Source organism: Saccopteryx leptura, chromosome 6 (assembly GCF_036850995.1).
Source record: "Saccopteryx leptura isolate mSacLep1 chromosome 6, mSacLep1_pri_phased_curated, whole genome shotgun sequence".
In the NCBI taxonomy this organism is placed as follows: domain Eukaryota; kingdom Metazoa; phylum Chordata; class Mammalia; order Chiroptera; family Emballonuridae; genus Saccopteryx; species Saccopteryx leptura.
In genome coordinates this window covers 500,806-519,185 of record NC_089508.1, presented here as the reverse complement: position 1 = coordinate 519,185, position 18,380 = coordinate 500,806, and the positions used below count along the sequence as shown (strand labels likewise).

The 18,380-nt window shown below is 45.2% G+C and overlaps 2 gene segments (V, D, J or C); both read right to left on the bottom strand.

Annotated features, from left to right (window-relative positions):
- Nucleotides 1-6,814: 6,814 nt before the first annotated feature.
- Nucleotides 6,815-18,380, bottom strand: part of LOC136375776 (immunoglobulin heavy variable 3-23-like) — a 134,759-nt gene continuing 123,193 nt past the window's right edge. The window contains 2 exon segments of the V gene segment in view: nucleotides 6,815-6,822; nucleotides 10,717-11,037. Of these exon segments, the coding sequence occupies nucleotides 6,815-6,822; nucleotides 10,717-11,037 (329 nt within the window).
- On the bottom strand, nucleotides 15,899-16,397 carry LOC136375787 (immunoglobulin heavy variable 1-69-like). The segment is given in 2 exon segments: nucleotides 15,899-16,227; nucleotides 16,314-16,397. Coding segments are annotated over 2 exon segments (375 nt in total).

The window sequence follows — 18,380 nt, the reverse complement described above, 5'->3', positions numbered from 1 at the left end:
TGTCTACGGCTCTTGGTGCCAACACACCTTCCCCATCCCAAGGCATCTTGCAAAAACCCAAAGTAATTTCACCAAGTAAATTTTTATGATAAAATTTAAAAACTGAAGCAATGATTATGAATGTGTAGAAACCAGCATCTTCCAATATTAAACTTACTCAGTTAATTGAGGAATGTTTTCTCAGGGTGTGCTGTTCTCGGGGATGTAGGAGGTCCGAGTAATGTAATAGGATCTTGAGCATAGATTTGCTCTCAGGCAAGGACACCATCACCTTGGTAGCAACCTGCTCTGACTGCTCACTCCCCTTGACTCAGCACTGCACCCTGAGTTTAGATGACCCTCAGAACCCATGGAATCTGTAAAGTTCTTTCTTATTCTGGAAACGCCATGTTACCAGATGTATAACTTGAAAACATGCTATGCTGGGTCTACCTGTCTTTCCTTTTGATAAACAAAATCTTTGGTGGGAAAAGTTGTTTTTACCACAGTCTCACTTGTCAAAGTGTCTTCATGGGTCTTATTCTTCATGTTTTATCTAAAAACACACCAGCAAGACCCCTGTCACACAGAATGAACACGGAGTTTTTTCTGAAGGTTTAGAGATTCTTACACTTTCCATCCAGGTCAATGATTATTAAGGAGTTAATTTTGCAGTAGCTTTCAGATGTGCCCTGAACTTGCATTGATATTTGTTATTTTGGCAGGTGAATAAACAACAGGTTCACCCTCCCAATTCAAGTAACGTTTTAGCCCCTCCCCTAAGGCGGTGGGGTCTTGGTGGTGATTATGTCATGAAGGTGAAGAATTTTTAACAGGACTGGTGCCATCAAGGGAAGGTCCCTGAGAGCTCTGTCACCATTCCCCACAAGGACACAGGGCTATGAAGGCTACCTCTGAACCGGGAAGTGGGTCCTCAGACACCGAGTCTGCTGGTGTCTGTATTGGGGAGTCCAGCCCCCAGGACAGCTGAAGTAGATGCCAGTTATATAGCCACCCTGACTCTGGTTTTCCTTCATAGCATTCGGAGATGTCACTGGTAAGCAGAGAATAATAAAAAAAAGGCAAAGGTTCTCTTGGGGACTCAATGTGGAAAGGAAGCTTCATATCACAACAGGATAAAAGCCCTAAAACTCCATTGGCACCAGTTCTAGGGATGAAACACGTGTGTGTGTGTGTGTGTGTGTGTGTGTGTGTGTGTGTGTGTCTGCGTGCGCATGCGCGCGTGTCCCCTGATGTGTCCTGAGTGCCCCCTGCTGGACCACACCAAATAAGGCAGCAGTCACAGCCCCAGATTCAGGAACACCCCCACTCTCACCAAAGAGGAGCAATTCTCCCTGAGAACTGAAACCTTTAACCCAGTGGTAGTCAACCGGGTCCCTACCACCCACCAGTGGGCATTCCAGCTTGTATGATGGGTGGTAACAGAGCAACGAAAGGATACATAAAAAGATAGATTTAACTGTAGTAGTTGTTTTATAAAGATTTATTCTGCCAAACTTAGTGAAAATCCGACATAAAGTACTTGTTAAATAGTTATTATTATATGCTTTAACTTGCTGTAACTCTGCTTTATAAATTTTATAAAGTCAAGTTACTTCCCTTCTGTATAAATCATTATTACTGTGGAACCAGTGGGTGGTTAGAAAATTTTACTACTAACAGAGATATAGAGGGTGGTAGGTATAAAAAGGTTGACTACCTCTGCCTAAACCATCACAACTGTATCCTGTGGAGATAAGAAGAAATTCTGCAGGTGGGTGCAGCCAGGACACGGGCTTCCTGGACCCAGGTCCAGCTCACAGGGCTCTCTTACCAGAGGGGGGACAACAATGTCCCAACTTCAATCTCAGGCTAATACCTGTGTGACTGAGATTCATGGAGTTTCCAAAAACCAGGACTTCTTCTCTCCCCTCCTCAGCCCCACTCCTGGATGGAGGCCGCGTCCAGGGCACAGCTCTCCTGGGGATCCTGGGTCCCTGACGGCACCGCCCGTACATATATGGCAGGGGTTCACCCCCAGGGCAGGCAGGACATCGAGATGGGGAGCTGCTGTTCACCATCCACTGAGCCTCAGCTCCTCATGAGAGATGACGGGTCGTCATTCTGTCCAGCAGCAGCTACAGCACCAGCCTCATGGTTTTGTCAGACCATCAGGTGTATAAGCCATCAAATAGATGTCCAGACCCAGTCCATGGAGATGACGTCATTTCCAGTAGGGGGTGAGCAGCTGGACCTGGACGTGAGGAAAGGCGATTGCAGGGACGTGGAGCAGTGGAGTGCCGGCTGCCCGGGGTCCTGCGCGCTCACAGGAGAGAACCAAAGATGGAGGCACCTGGAGGAGACAGGTGCTGTCAGGAGAGATGTCAGACCCTGACTGAGGACACGGTCCATCCCTGGATCCTGGGTGCGTTTACTTTAGTGTGTGGAGCCGTCCATCCCTCAGGGTCCTGCTGAAAGTTCAGGAACTGTGGATTTTGCAAGGTGTGTGTCTTTCGACCTGGGAATGGGTGAAGAAGAAAAGGAAGCCCACCCACAGCACTGTGGTCCTCTGGTGGCTGCATGAGCACCCAGGACATCCACTTTGTCATCTCTGAGGCTGCTTCATTCACTAGGTAATAATTGATATTCACTTGTGTTGTTACCTTATCAATTGATTGTTGCTGTTGTTTTCTTTATAGCATACCATTCATAAAATATTCTCATTTTGCTTATTTGCAAAAGAGAAGGACTTTTGGCTGTAGCTTCTATCGCAAATAATATTTTATAAATATTTGGTCCTATCTGTGTAGGACAATAAGGACTTACTCTTCTGGATGAAATACTTAGTGGTGTTGCAGGGATACATGCTATGTAAATTTCCAAGAAAACCGTGATTCACTTTGGGAGGAACGAATAACAGGATATATAGAGACTTGATGATGAAGAAAGATGTACCCAGTCTTTGCTGATCTGTCATCTGCCAACAGACATTATCTCTTTTTTCATTGTCTGCACTGAGATTATGAGAAACTAGAGCCACAGAGAAGAAGGAAGAAGTGTCCCTGGATGCAGAGGAAACCCTGCTCCCACAGGAAGCCCCTTCCTTCCCCACCTCCCTCTGCACCTGCTCCTGGGGCTGGTCTCGGGCTCCGTGGGTCCGGAGCGCCCCCTGGTGTCCTGAGTGCCTCCTGCAGCCTGGCCCGGGGGTCCCTCCAGGGAGGTCTGTGTCTGGGTTCAACTGACTCCCCCTCGCTGTGCCTCCTGCACAATAATACACGGCCGTGTCCTCGGTGGTCACAGAGCTCAGTTCTAAGGAGAACTAGTTCCTGGATGTATCAGCCCTGATGGAGATGCGGCCCTGGAAACCTAGGTTGTACTTTGTGTAAACTGTCCAGAACCACATCCACTCCAACCCTTTTCCAGGGTGCTGGCGGATCCAGTGCTAGTAGTAACTGCTTGTGACTGAGCCCCGGGAGACAGGGCAGGTGAGGGACAGGGTCTGCGAGGGCGTCACCAGTCCTGAGCCTGACTCCTGCAGCTGCACCTTGGACAGGACACCTGGGGACAAGGAGCATCAGTTCCAGTCAGTCAGAGGAAGTCACAACCATCCCATGGGTCCGTGTCTGACATCTGAGACACTCACCCTGGGGGGCTGTCACCAGGCACAGGAGAAGACCCAGCAGTCTCATCTTCTTCTAGACCACAGCTATGCTTCCCCAGAGACCTCAGCCCTGTGTGAGTAGAGATCTGTGAGCCCCACAGCCCAGAGAGGATTTATCCTGCAGGTTGATGGGAAATTTGCATGTGGGACAGTAAACATCTTATAAGTGGAGAGGAATTGACTTGCATTCCCCTGGTCATTCTGGGGAATTGTGGGTTCTTCATTTCCTTGAACTCACTCACCATGTATGTCAAGGACAGGGGAACACCTGGTTTATGAAACACATTGTAATTAGTTCAGAAGGTGATCTCATCTCTCTAAGCATAGAAAAAATGGTGGACAATTAGAATAAGTTACATTTATTTTATTTTACTTTTTCTGTATTTTTCGAAGAATGAGGGAGGAAAACAGACTCCCACATGCACCCAACTAGGTTCTACCCGGTAAGTCCACCAGGGGGCGATGCTTTGCCCATCTAGTCCGTTGCTCTGTTGCAACCAGAGCCAATCTAGCGCCTGAGATGGAGGCCATAGAGCCATCCTCAGTGCCAGGGCCAACTTTGATCCAATGGAGCCTTGGCTGTGAGAGGGGAAGAGAGAGACGGAGAGAAAGGAGAGCGAGAAGCAGATGGGTGCTTCTTCTGTGTGTCCTGAGCAGCAATCGAACTTTGGATTTCCACATGCTGGACCGATGCTCAAACACTGAGCCAAATGGCCAGCGCTTAGAACAGGTTACATATTTAAATTCTCATGCATTTTTCAAAGAGATTTGAACGGGATTATCTTTTCTTCAGACAGTTTTAAAACCTGAACTTTCCAATACCTACAATCACCAAATTTTTATAACCATTTACAAATACTGTCTAACTTTGTCAAAAATTTTTAAAAAGAAAGCATTTCCATTCTCAATATTTGATTTCTTATTTTATGACATTCTTTTGAGCTAATTCCAAACACAGGGTGGTGGGACATTCTTGACTCTTCATGTTAGAAGTTTTTTGATTGTGTCTACTGATCCTTGGACAAACTTTTCCCTTATGCAAGCCCATGGAGTGTGCAGAGATTCAAACTAATCACATCAAAAATAGTTACATTTTTAAAAAGATAAAAGAACAGAAATGAAAATAATAATTATGTCTCTGTAAAACTCAAACTCTTTCATATGTTGAACTGATTATTGCAGGAGATTCACAGTCCTGGTTTTTCAGTCTGGTATTATTGGTGATGTTGGGTTCAGAGAGAAGTTATTTAAGATGGTTTCTACCACATTCTTTCACACATAAAAAGAAACTTCAACTACTTCCTGTCATGGGAACATGTTTATTCACTCCCAGCCTCCTTCTGCCCTATCCCTGGGCTTGGTCGCTGTGGTTCAAGGGGGCGGGGCTCTCCAACATAAATCACAATGTTATTAATGTATAATGTACACATTGTCCCTCAAACATATGACTTGGAAATACTTTCTTCCTGTGTAACTTTGCCATAGTGGAATAATTCTTCAGGAGATATTTTTAATTTTAACAAAGTATACTACATCTATTTAATTTATGGTTCTTTTTTTTGGAGTTCTTAAAAAAATCTTAACAGAAAATTGTTCCTCTTAATTGTCTAATGTATGGAAAGCACAGGTAGGAACAGAGTGGGCACTGAGCCTGGTAGAGAGAGGTGACTTCACGAGGATGGAAGGCCAGGGAGGGCTAAGGTTACAGAGAGGTTGTGAGTGTGAGACATGGAGAGATGGACTGGAGTTGACATCCAGGAACGTCAGCTTCCCAGTGAGAGCACTTTGTAGAGCTGTGTGTGCAGAACCAACAGTGGAACAAGTGAGTTACAGCATCCTATGTGGGGAGTAACCACAGGATGGGATCAAGGACTCTCTGTGACCCTGTGAGAAGGACTTAGGGAAACTGACTGGAGCACCTGACCTTCAGAAGCCCTGTATTTTGAGCACAGTAACATCTGAGATCTGAAATTAACATCAGTTTAGACACAATTAACATTAATCCTTGAAAACAGGATTTTTGCCTGTTTCTCAATGCACTGTGTATCTGGAATGGTCACAGTCCTCTGAGGAAGGCTGAGGATGAGCAATACCACATGGATTAATGGTATAGTATCATCATCACTGAGAGAGCTGATCTCCTTTTTATTATGATGCTTCTGTCCTGCAAACTAGCTCAACATATGAAATTGATTGAAGGACCTTGAATCTTCACGATAGTTATTCAAGTGACATTTTTTTTTGGCCTAGAACTCTTCCATATAGACCTGTCAAGTAAATATTTAGTTAACCTTACAACTATTAATTTTCTAGAAACTTTATGACAGAACACTGCATGTCCAGGTTTCTATGACTAGATGGTTCTGATTGCTCTTTGGACTCACTGTCACCAAGGAAACCATGCCCACCATGTCTTTGGTGTCATGGTTTGTCATTTGGGAGATTCCCCGGCAGTGACACCCCAGCCAACAAGGGTCTCAGCTTCAAGATCTTGGTTTACAATATTATTCATAAGTGAAATAAAACAAGAGTCTTCAGAGAGCAGACACTATTAGGTCTGTGGAGGAAACATTTAAATGGTCCTGGAGCATCTTTTACTGAGGGAAGGTGAGGAGGTGACAGAGAACACACAGGACATATTAAAGGGACTCTGAGCCCTCAGGGTAGAGCTTCCCATGCACAGAAAACTTTCAACAGTTTGAAAAAAGGTTAATAACAGTGTTGGATTTAAATCCCATATAAAATAAATGTGTGTCTCAGACTGGGAAGCTCAGTAGGTTAGAGCACCTCCCTGAAGCATAGAGATGGCTGGTTTGATCCCAGGTCAGCGCACATTGAAGAAGAGCTCTATGTTGTTCTTTTACTCTCTTTCTCCCTCTCTCTCTAAAATAAAAAATAAAAATATTAAATATTAAATGCAGTGTGTGATCCTTTAGCAAAAAAAAAAATCATTTAGTAAATAATACAGATTAATTCAATACACAAATTTCTCTTAAGGGATGATTTCCAATAACAGCAGAAGGTTAAATTTCCTTTCACTTCGAAATCATTCTTGCTGTGCTAATAATTAAATAGAACAAAAATTAACATGAGAAAATGTAACAATTGACTTCCGATGTACATGCCAGCGTGCCATAAGACTATGAGACCCACGGATAGGGCAGCTGAGGCTTCTCAGCCACCTGCAGCCAGAAGAGGAGGTGGGTTGTGGTGTGGACTCTGTAGGGCAGGGAGACAACTCACATGGGGATGGAAGTTCAGGTGTTTGGTAAATAAATGTCTACTGGGAAATCTTTAACAAGTGGGCATGAGGGGACTTGAACAAATGGGATGTTGTGTCCATGACACGCCCTTGTCCTCAGGCTGACACTCAGCTCACAGGGAGGGAAACATGGTGTCTGTGGGGCTGGTCTTTCCCTGGAGCCTGGTTCTCATTTCCTGTGGGAAGGCCCTTGTTCTGTGAGCTGTGGTGGAACCAGCACAGAGATGAGAACACACATGTGCACACAAAACACACATTACACAAACAGTCACAATCTTATGTGCAAACAAATGGGCATATGCACACATATTTGCACACACTCACACTCACACAGTTTGCAGTTCACAGGAATGTAGTCTGCCTCCAGGTTTCTGAGGGGCAGTGAGGCCCTGATCCTGAGGGTCTTGTGATGGCTGGACACTGACCCTCAGGAATGTCTAGATCATTTCTGTTGGGACCTGTGTGTGTTCTCCAATATGACAGAATTTGCAGAGGAGATTATGTTAGGGATGGTGGAGTTGAAGTTGTTGACATGGGAGACTATACTCAATTATGTGGTCGGGACATCACTGTATTCACAAGTGTCCTTTTAAAAGGGAAGCTAACAAAAATTGTAATAAAAATACTGTGATTGTTGAAACAAGTTATTCGGGTGGGTTTCTACCTTCACCTAAGTGAATGAGGGTCAAGAAGACAGCATGTGATGAGGACAGAGATTTGTGGGGTGGAGGTCCTGGTGGAGGGTCCTAATCACTGTGGCACCAGGTGTTCCTGTGATAGGGCAGGGCCCATGTGGGGACAGTTGGACACAGAGGGCACAGAGACACTGATAGAATTCAGTCAGTTGGCACCAGCTCAGCAGAAACAATTCTTAATTTTTTGTTGAGTTTGGTGAGCCAGCTGTTAAAATGACACTTGTAATCAGGGTTCTCTCTAAGCTGAGTGTCTGGGCAGTTCCCCAATATGGAAATCACATATTTACATTCCTTACTCTTTTTAATTTTATAACTTACTGTTTATTAAATGAATTGGTGAATTGTTATTTTTATATTTTTACTTAGAAAGGTAAATTTAACCAGGTGATATGTCGATAAGTGTACATAGGTTTCAGGAAACATCTCTGAGCATTTGAACAGTGAATTACATTGTATACCCATCACCCAAAGTCAAATCATGTTCTGTCACCTTACACTTGTTCCTCTTCACAGCATTCACCCCTCCTTCCTCTGTCACATGTCCCCCTTCCCTGGGAACCACTGCAGTTTTATCCAAGTCCATGAGTCTCAGTTTTATATGCCACTCATGTGTGAAATAATACAATTCTTTGCTTTCTATGATTTATTTATTTCACTCAGTATAATATTCTCAAAGTTCAACTATTTTGCTTTTATTTAGACCATTAAATTTAAGAGGGTGACATTGGTCAGAGTATATAGATTTAGAGAAAACATCTTCACATCATTTGGACAGTTGATTATGCTGTATTCCCATCACCCAAAATCAAATCATCATCACACCTATTGTAACTATTTATGCCCCTCCCCCTCCCCCACCCCTCCCTCTCCTACCTTCCCCTCCCTGTGATAACCACTTCTCTCTTATTTATGTCCATGAATCTCAATTGTGCCCCACCTATGTATGGAACCACACAGTTCTTACCTTTTACTGATTTACTTATTTCACTCAGTATAATGTTATCAAGGTCCACACATGTTGTTATAAATGATACTATGTCATCATTTCTTATGGCTGAATAGTATTCCATTGTGTATATGTACCACATCTTCTTTATCTAATCCTCTATTGAGGGGCACCCTGGTTGTTTCCATGTCTTTTTTTTTTGTTTGTTTGTTTGTTTGTTTTTTGTTTTTGTTTTTTTTTTTCATTTTTCTGAAGCTGGAAACAGGGAGAGACAGTCAGACAGACTCCCGCATGCGCCCGACCGGGATCCACCCGGCACGCCCACCAGGGGCGGTGCTCTGCCCCCCAGGGGGCGATGCTCTGCCCATCCTGGGCGTCGCCATATTGCGACCAGAGCCACTCTAGCGCCTGAGGCAGAGGCCACAGAGCCAACCCCAGCGCCCGGGCCATCTTTGCTCCAATGGAGCCTTGGCTGCGGGAGGGGAAGAGAGAGACAGAGAGGAAAGCGCGGCGGAGGGGTGGAGAAGCAAATGGGCGCTTCTCCTATGTGCCCTGGCCGGGAATCGAACCCGGGTCCTCCGCACGCTAGGCCGATGCTCTACCGCTGAGCCAACCGGCCAGGGCTGTTTCCATGTCTTGGCCACTGTGAATACTGTTGTGATAAACATAGTGGTGCATGTGTTTTAACGTACCAGTGTTTAAAAGTTCTTGGGGTAGATACCCAGTAGAGGGATTGCTGGGTCATATGGCAGTTCTACTCTTAATTTTTTGAGGAACCACCATACTTTCTTAGATAATGTTGCAGTAATTTATATTCCCACCAGCACTGAGTGAGGGTTCCTTTTTCTCCACAGCCTCTCCACCACTTGTTATTACATGTCTTGTGGATAATAGCCAATCTAACAGGTATCTCATTGTAGTTTTGATTTGCAATTCTTGCATAGCTAGTGGAGATGAGCATCTTTTCATATATCTTTTGGCCATTTGTACGCCCTGCCTGGAGAACTGTCTGTGCAGGTCTGAAAGCTTCTGCATGGCCAAACAAACTGACAACAAAACAGATACGCAGCCAACTAAGTGGATAATGACATTGGCAAGAAAAAGCTGCAATAAGAGGTTAATATCCAAAATATACGAACAACTCACAAAGTGTAGCAGGAAACAAACAAGCAATATTTACTTTTTTTTACGTTCATCTGCACAACTATTCTAAGAGTCCATAGTAATGTTCATTACATCCACAGGTAAAAAAAAATGGTAAGTGACGATGCAAATCAAGAAGCAATGTAAAAATATCATAAATAACAGGTTTTTTTAATTGGGGATTATTCAATAGTTTCATTAATATATTAAAACTCTTTCTTATAAGAATCTAGTTTTGTGTATGTCATTTATGGTTCTTATTTAAGTGTTAAATGCATGAAATAATTAACTCCCTTATGGTATATCATTTAATATTCTTTTTAAAATTTTTATTTATTTATTTTAGGAGGGAGAGAGAGAGAAAGGGAGAGAGAGAGAAGGGGGAGGAGCAGGAAGCATCAACTCCCATATGTGCCTTGACCAGGCAAGCCAGGGTTTTGAACCGGCAACCTCAGTGTTTCCAGGTTGACACTTTATCCACTGCACCACCACAGGTCAGGCTCATTTAATATTATTGAAAGTGACATTAGGCCAGAGATGAGTTGTTAAATTATTTCCATCCCACCACTAAGAGCCTCAGCTCAGCGCACAGGTGTCAAGACAGTGCTGGCGTCTCTGTTTGAGGGAAATGTTTCCCAACCACAGGAAAGACGAGAGCACTGACGGTGGTCTCCTTGTTGGGAATGAAAATTAGAAAATACAGAAAATTGGTGAGGAGAGGTTGGAGATAACTGCTGACATGTCATCTACAAACAGGCAATGAGACAGCCTCGTTTGTTGTCTGCACTGAGAATATGAGAAACTAGAGCCACAGAGAAGAAGGAAGAAGGGCCCCTGGATGCAGCTGAGAGCTTTGAGAGGAAACCCTGCTCCCACAGGAAGCCCCTTCCTTCCCCACCTCCCTCTGCACCTGCTCCTGGGACTGGTCTCGGGTTCCGTGGGTCCGGAGCGCCCCCTGGTGTCCTGAGTGCCCCCTGCTGCCCGGCCCTCCCGTCCCCGCAGGGAGGTTTGTGTCTGGGCTCACACTGACTTCCCCTCGCTGTGTGTCTCGCACAGTAATACACGGCCGTGTCCTCGGCTCTCAGGCTGCTCATTTGCAGATACAGCGTGTTTTTGCCGTTGTCTCTGGAGATGGTGAATCGGCCCTTCACGGAGTCTGCGTAGTATGTACTACTACCACTACCAGTAATTCGTGAAACCCACTCCAGTCCCTTCCCGGGAGCCTGGCGGACCCAGTTCATGTCGTAGTAACTGAAGGTGAATCCGGAGGCTGCACAGGAGAGTCTCAGAGACCCCCCAGGCTGCACCAAGCCTCCCCCAGACTCCAACAGCTGCTCCTCACACTGGACACCTGCAAACACAAAGACATCGTGGTCAAGAAACTGTCACATGTCACCTTTTTGTCTCAATCACATTCACTCACATAATCATTGTGCTCCATAAATTACCTCTTAAAATAGCTGCAAGGAAAACCCAAAAGAACTTTAACTCCATGGTGAGTGGTTTGTGTTTAGTCCTGACCAGGGAATCCCAGGCTGGGCTCCTGTCCCAGAGCTGCAGGGTTAGGGCTGGGCTGGTTTTCATGAGCAGAGGGGGCCCTATTTGCATGTCCTCCTACTATATATGGAGCTCTGGGGTGGAGACCTACAGAACGTGCAGTGCTTCAGTGCAGGTGAATGCCTGTCATAATATTTCAATAAGTAAATATCAAATATTACGTAGGTTTGGACTGTCCAAGTGTCCTCCTGTGAGAACAGTGAGCTCACCATCTGTGCCTGTACTTCCCAACTGGCACTACTGCTCCCCTGAACCAAATCAAGTGCAGAGTGATACCTTCATCATGGCTGGAAACAAATACATCACAGGCTTCAGATCCAGTGACAGTGAACTTTGTGTATGTGGTGATGTTGGTGCATTGACCTTAAGTACCTCCAGCCTTGGGACCTTTGAAGAGACAGAATAGACTCAGTGTTGAGAAGATGCTTTTCTGTCACTGGGATCAGAGGCCCAGAGAAGTTAGAGATTCATGGATCTGATGGAGAGGCTGTGGGAAAGTTAACTTACCAGTGAGAGCACTTTATAGAGCTGTGTGTGTAGAACCGTCATTGGAACAGGTGACCGATAGAACAGACCTAGCAAGTACCAGAACCCAGAGGAAACTGAACACAAGTGTGTCTAGAGAGAGGAGTGGATACTTACACTAGAATCGCTGTGGGGTTTTATCCATGTTCTCTAGTGCAGTTGCACAGGTAACTGCTCTGAGACATCCAGTAACAGGATTGTGGAGGTGGTGGTGACCCCTAATGGTCACTGTGACCCATGCAGCCTGCATGACCCTGTGAGTTAATCAGTCTCCTCTCTACACTCCCAGGACTTGTGGCTGGGAGAGCTCGCATTTAAGAGGAGACTTGTAGAGGAGGAGGACGAGAGGACATGGGCTATGAGGATATTCTGCGTCATTTGCAATGTCCTCTTAGTGACAATATTGAGAGTATTTCTTATTGTTTTGTTATTTGCATCTTTGTGATTGAACTTCAAGTGCAAAAATCACTCAACTGATAGTTTTACACAGTTTGACTGGAAAGAAATGCGACTTTATAATTTGTGAAATTTTATTATGTTTTGGATAATAAATTTGTGTGTCTCTGCTGTTAACTGTTAAGTGGGACTGAGTTCAGGCTCCCTGATCCTCCTGCATTCTGTCCCTGTCTTCTAGTGGTTCACATCAGCCCTGAGGGCTTGTCACATTGTTTCATTACTTGAGTGTCATAGTGCCCTGTGCTCCATCCCTCCTGAACCTTTGGAATTAGAAAGTATATCTAGTAGTGAAAACATCAAGTGGGACACAGGAAGTTCCATTCCATCACTCACCTGGAGTACTCAGTCTTCTGTGCACTTGCCATCAATGGGAACATCAACCTCTAATATTTATGGCTCCATTAACAGGTATTGAGAAAACAGCATTTTCTAGGTTGGTAGCCCCATTCCAGGCATCTGGTTATGTTAGTTTTTTCAGCACTGACATCACATCTGATAGAACAGCTGATTTTGGAGTCCCCACCAGGCGAAGTCACAATAAAGCACTGCCATCCTCCAGTATCCATGTCCCACACACAGACAAATAGGTAACTGAGTGTGGGTGATGTAGGAATCACCTGGGGGTTTGGAGGCCTTGACTGTGGCATGAGTCTCTGAATTCCCTGTTCTGGTTTTCTGAATACAGGCAGTTCACTGACCTTCTATGGCTTTTTAGAACATAATACCCTCATCCCTCACGTGAGGGAAACCATGTGAGTGTGGTCCTCAGTTTTCAGTATGTCCTACGAAGTTCAGTTATACCATCCTTCAGTGCGGAGTAACAACAGTTTAATGTCAAGGACTCTCTGAGACCCTGTAGAAGGACTGAGAGGAAACTGCATGGAGCACCTTATCTTCATAAACCCATTTTCTGAACTCAGTCATATCTGAGATCTGAAATGTATGTCATTTCAGAAAGATCCACTAATTAACATTGTTCCTCAATGCACAGTCTCCCTGCAAATGCTACAGTCTTTAAGAAGGCTGGAGACTATCAATTTTACATCGTTTATTAGTGTGTTGTCATCATCTTCAAGGGACCTGACTCTATTCCAGTGCTTCCTTCCTGAAAACTAACTCCAGGTATGAAATTGATTGAATAACCCTGAATGTCTGTGACAGTTATTCAAGTGACAGGTTTTTTTTTTTTTGCATAGAACTGTTGCATGTAAATCTTTCAAGTAATAACTCAGTAGACCTTTCAACTATTAATTCTCTAGAAACATGACTAAATACACAATATCCAGGACTCTGAGACAAGATGGTTCTGATTGCAACTTAGACATTGTGTTAGCAAGGTATTCACTGCACCTTGTCTTTGGTGTTAGGGTCTATCAGTTGAGGGAGTTCCACATAAGTGAACCCTCAATACAAACAAGGGTTTCAGAACCAATATCTTGGTTTACAATATTCCTCATGAGTAAAATAAAAAAGGGTTGCTCAGATGGCAGGTACTGTTAGGGCTGGTAGGAGACATAAACACAGTCCTGGATAATCATGTGCTGAGGGAAGGTGAGGAGGTGACAGAGAACACACAGGACATTTGAAAAGGACACAGAGCCCTCTGGGTAGAGCTTCCAATGCACAGAAAACTTCAACTACATGTTAATAACAGTGTTGGATTTTAATCACATATAAAATAAATTATATTAGTCTTTACTGATAGTTATGAATCATTTAATAAACAATGCTAATTAGAATAATAGACAAAATCTATCTTAAATGATAATTTCCAAAAAATTTGCCTGGTGTGAGAGAAAAGAAGTAAATTTCCCTTCACCTTTCTATTTTCTTCAGGCTGGGGTAATAATCAAATAAACATGGCACAAATTAACATGAGAAAATGCAAACATAAACTTTCAGATGTACATGTGGGGGTGCTATAAGAATATGAGACACAAGGATGGGGCAGCTGAGGCTTCTAAGCCCCCTGGAGCCAGGAGAGGAGGTGGGGTGGAGTGAACTTTGTAGAAGAGGAAGGCAATTCACATGAAACGGAAGTTCAAGTGTTTGGTAAATAAATGCATTTTGATAATATTTAAGAAATTGGTACAGAAAGGCCTTTCAATAAATGCGATACAGTGTCTATGACATGGTCTTGTCCTCAGGCTGACACACAGCCCACAGGGAGGGAAACAGGGTTTCTATGGGGCTGGGATTTCCCTTTGGCCTGATTCTCATTTACTGTGGGGAGGCCCTTGATCTGTACACTCTGGGGGACTCAGCACAGAGATGAAAACATACAGATGCTTGTACAACACAGGTTTCACACACTATCATATCTGCATGTGCAAGGAGATTGGCATGTGCACACCCTCATGCAGACACTCTCACACACGCTGCTTCCAGTGCGCAGGAAGGAAACTGAAAGGTGGAAACTGTGGGCTGAACCAAAAATAAGAGGCAAGTATGTTTCAAAAGAGAAATTAGTTTTAAGAGACTGGTTGGCGGCGGGCTGAGACCAGCAGAGGGTGTCATCCCTGAGGGAGCGATGGGACTGGGATCATATTGATCCATCAAAGGGCCTTGGAAAAAGGAGACTGCAAGATCGCTCCTTCGGTCTGTGGTTGTGAGTGGCACCGCAGTTCCTCCAATTTGTTTGCCCCCTGACCCCACCTTCCCTATCAGCATCCAGCTGCCAGGGAGGTCTGAGCCAGATCACTGAATACACAATCCTTCTTTCTCCTTCAGGCCTGCATTGTCCTTAAGATGCTGGCTGAGTAGCCGCTTTGTCTATAGTAACCTGTCCCCAGGCCCCTGCAGTGCAGTGAGGCCCTGATCCTCAGGGTGCTGTGATGGCCGCACACTGACCCTCAGGAATGTCTACATTATTACCGCTGAGTCCAGTGTGAATTTCTTTTATGACAAGACTTGCTGAATGATTAACTTTAAAATATTGAGCTAAAGGTGTACATGAGTGATTATCCTGAAGTATATGATGAAACACTGTAATCACAAGTGTCCATTTCAAAAGGAAGTTAACAAAAATTATACTAAGTGTATTGAGACATTGGGAAGAGGTGTTGGGATGGGTTTCTTCGTCCATCTGTGTGAATGAGTATCAATAAGACAACGTGTGGTGGGGAGGAGAGAGACCTGGAGGTGGTTGTCCTGGGTACAAATTATAATACCTTTGAGGCCAGATGTGCCTGTCAGGAGGTTGGTACGATGTGGAGAAAAGTGGGCAGAGAGGAGAAAGAGAGTCCATGCTCAGCACACAGGTGTTTCATTTTGCTGTTTTGAGCGACGTGTTCCTCAATCATTAGGAAGGTGAGAGCACTGTGGATGGTTTATCTGTCAAGAAAGAAACATCAAAGCACAGTAACATGGTGAAGAAGAGGTCTATAATAACTGCTGACACGTCGTCTGCAAACAGAAAATGTTACAGCCTTGTTTTTTGTCTGCAAGAGAATATGAGAAATTAGAGTCACAGAGAAGGAAGAAGTGCCCCTGGACACAGCTGAGAGCTTTGAGAGGAAACCCTGCTCCCACAGGAAGCCCCTTCCTTCCCCACCTCCCTCTGCACCTGCTCCTGGGGCTGATCTCGGGTTCGTGGGTCCGGAGCGCCCCCTGGTGTCCTGAGCGCCCCCTGCAGCCCAGCCGTTTCGTCCCCGCAGGGAGGTTTGTGTCTGGGCTCACACTGACTTCCCCTCGCTGTGTCTCGCACAGTAATACACGGCTGTGTCCTCGGCTCTCAGGCTGCTCAGCTCCATGAAGGCTGTGCTCGTGTACTTGTCTGCAGTTACTGTGACTCTGCCCTTGAACTTTTCCGCGTAGTCTGTGCTACCATAGTTAGGGTAAATCCCCCCAATCCACTCGAGCCCTTGTCCGGGGGCCTGTCGAACCCAGTGTATATCGTAGTCAATGAAGGTGTATCCAGAAGCCTTGCAGGAGACCTTCACTGAGGCCCCAGGCTTCCTCAGCTCAGCCCCAGACTGCACCAGCTGCTCCTCGGAGTGGACACCTGTGGAGAGGAGACAGGAGTGTGTGGAATTCCCCATTGACTAGTCCTTGGTCCCCCATCAACCCAGGGACTGCAGAGCCCCTTACCTGCAGCCACTGCCACCAGGAGGAAGGCTCTCCAGCTCCAGTCCATGGTGAGGGGCTGAGCTGTCAGGACTTGTGTTAGGAGGGTGTGGCTGTGGGGGATGCTCTCAGGACACAGACACATCCATATTTAACTACTCTACCTCACCTCATTTGCATATTAATAAGAAAGAGTATTTCATAGTTGAATCCCTGATCTCATTTGAGAACAGACAGTGAGTACAGTGAACAAGCTCAGTGGGACTCTGAGGGTCCAACTTTTAATCCTTGTTGGGAAAACATGTGTCTCCTCCCAGGGCCCTGAGCCCTGTGCAGACGGAGCTCCTCCCACTGAGGAAGAATCCCCACAGGTCATGCTCCTCACTGTGAACCCACTATGAGTGACACAGAGACCACCTGGACCTGTCCTGGGCTTTATACCTGAGTATCTTATTCCTGCATCTGAATTTCTCATAAATGCTGCATCTATTGACTTAATAAAACCACCCTGTCCCCAGATCCTTACTCCTTGGAAATCCGGGAACCATGGAATCCTCCTTTGAATGTGGTTCTATGTCCCATCAACTTACAGACACGTTCCTGATAAAGTATGATGTTTATGAAAATAATCAACAATCTCTGATTACATATATATTTTATTGAATGAATCAGGCCCTGAGACGTCATCTTTGTCTAACTTCATCTGGACCTGCTCCTGGGACAGTAACCTTGTCGTTCTGGGTCCTGAGCACCCCCTGCTGCCCAGTGTGAGCCAAGCAGGGGAGGGTCCTGACTGAACTCACAGGGCACTGACCTCTCAGAATCTCCAGTCGGGTATTGAAGGCTGTGTCCTGACTTCACAATGTTCCCTCAGGGACAATGTATCCTTTTGCCCCTTCTGGACATAGTGATTTGACCTGACTAAATTTAATGTCTGTACAAGGAGACCCCAAGACAGGACTTTATGAAGCCACCAGGAAGCCCCTTCCCTGGATCTACAAGATGCCCTGACATAGTGGTCACTCCTCAAAGTCCAGGTATTTTGGGGGAGTTTGGGGGCTCTTATGTCCTTATTCTCTGGTGGGAGGTCTCATCAAATTATCCCTGCATATGGATGAAATCCCACACTACTTCTAACATTCAGTAAATCACACCCAGTGATTATTCCATCACTATGAGCTCCAGATCTGCCTCCCTGTACGTGGCACACGGGCAGTGCCCTCACATGGTCTCTAGGCCTGGGAGTGACTTACTTTGGAAAGTTGGTCAACTGCACCCATGACACAAACACAGTTGTTGAAGAGTGAGATTTATTTATGTTTTCCCCTCTTCTAAGTTTTGTAAACCTACATGCCATGTAGAAGGCATCATAGTCATATAGAGTTACATGTTACTTACTTAGAGATCATAGAGACCCTCGAAGCTCCCAAGAGTACCAGAGCTGGGCTGGGTGATCCTATTACACATACTTCCCTGTAGCAGGAAGTCCCCTGCAGACCGACCCTACCCCTGTAGGAAGTTCACACCTCAGAATTGGAGGAAGAGGAGGTGGCACCATTGTCAGCTGACTCACGCTAGGATGCTCTCCAAGCATTCATGTGGTCACAGCAGCTGTGGAGACTCCAGGCAGTGTCTGGGGACAGCGCCAGTGAGAGCACTGCTGAGAGCAGACCAGGCTAGCTGATGGGGCAGATGTAGACTGAACTGGACTGAACCATGGAAAATAATTAGTGGACACTGAACTTTCTCCTAGGTCTGATGAAGACCAGTTGGGACTTTGTTCTGGAAGGACAAATGGAGATGAGACACTGGGATCCTGGGGGCAGCCTTCTGTCTCATCCCCACGAACTATTACCACCAAAGTCTAAACTCTCTTATGTGTCCTTCTTGAAATGCTGTCTTGAGACTCCAAGACAGATCACCATTTACACCAGCACGAGCTACACTGCCCTAATTTTTGTTTTTATTCTCTCGACTCAACTGATGGTCAGTTTTAAAACTGGGAAACATTAAAGAAACTCGATTATGATCACATGTGCTTAGCTGAAGATGTTGGTAAAGACTGTGAAGTGATTATGTCTAGGTTATAGA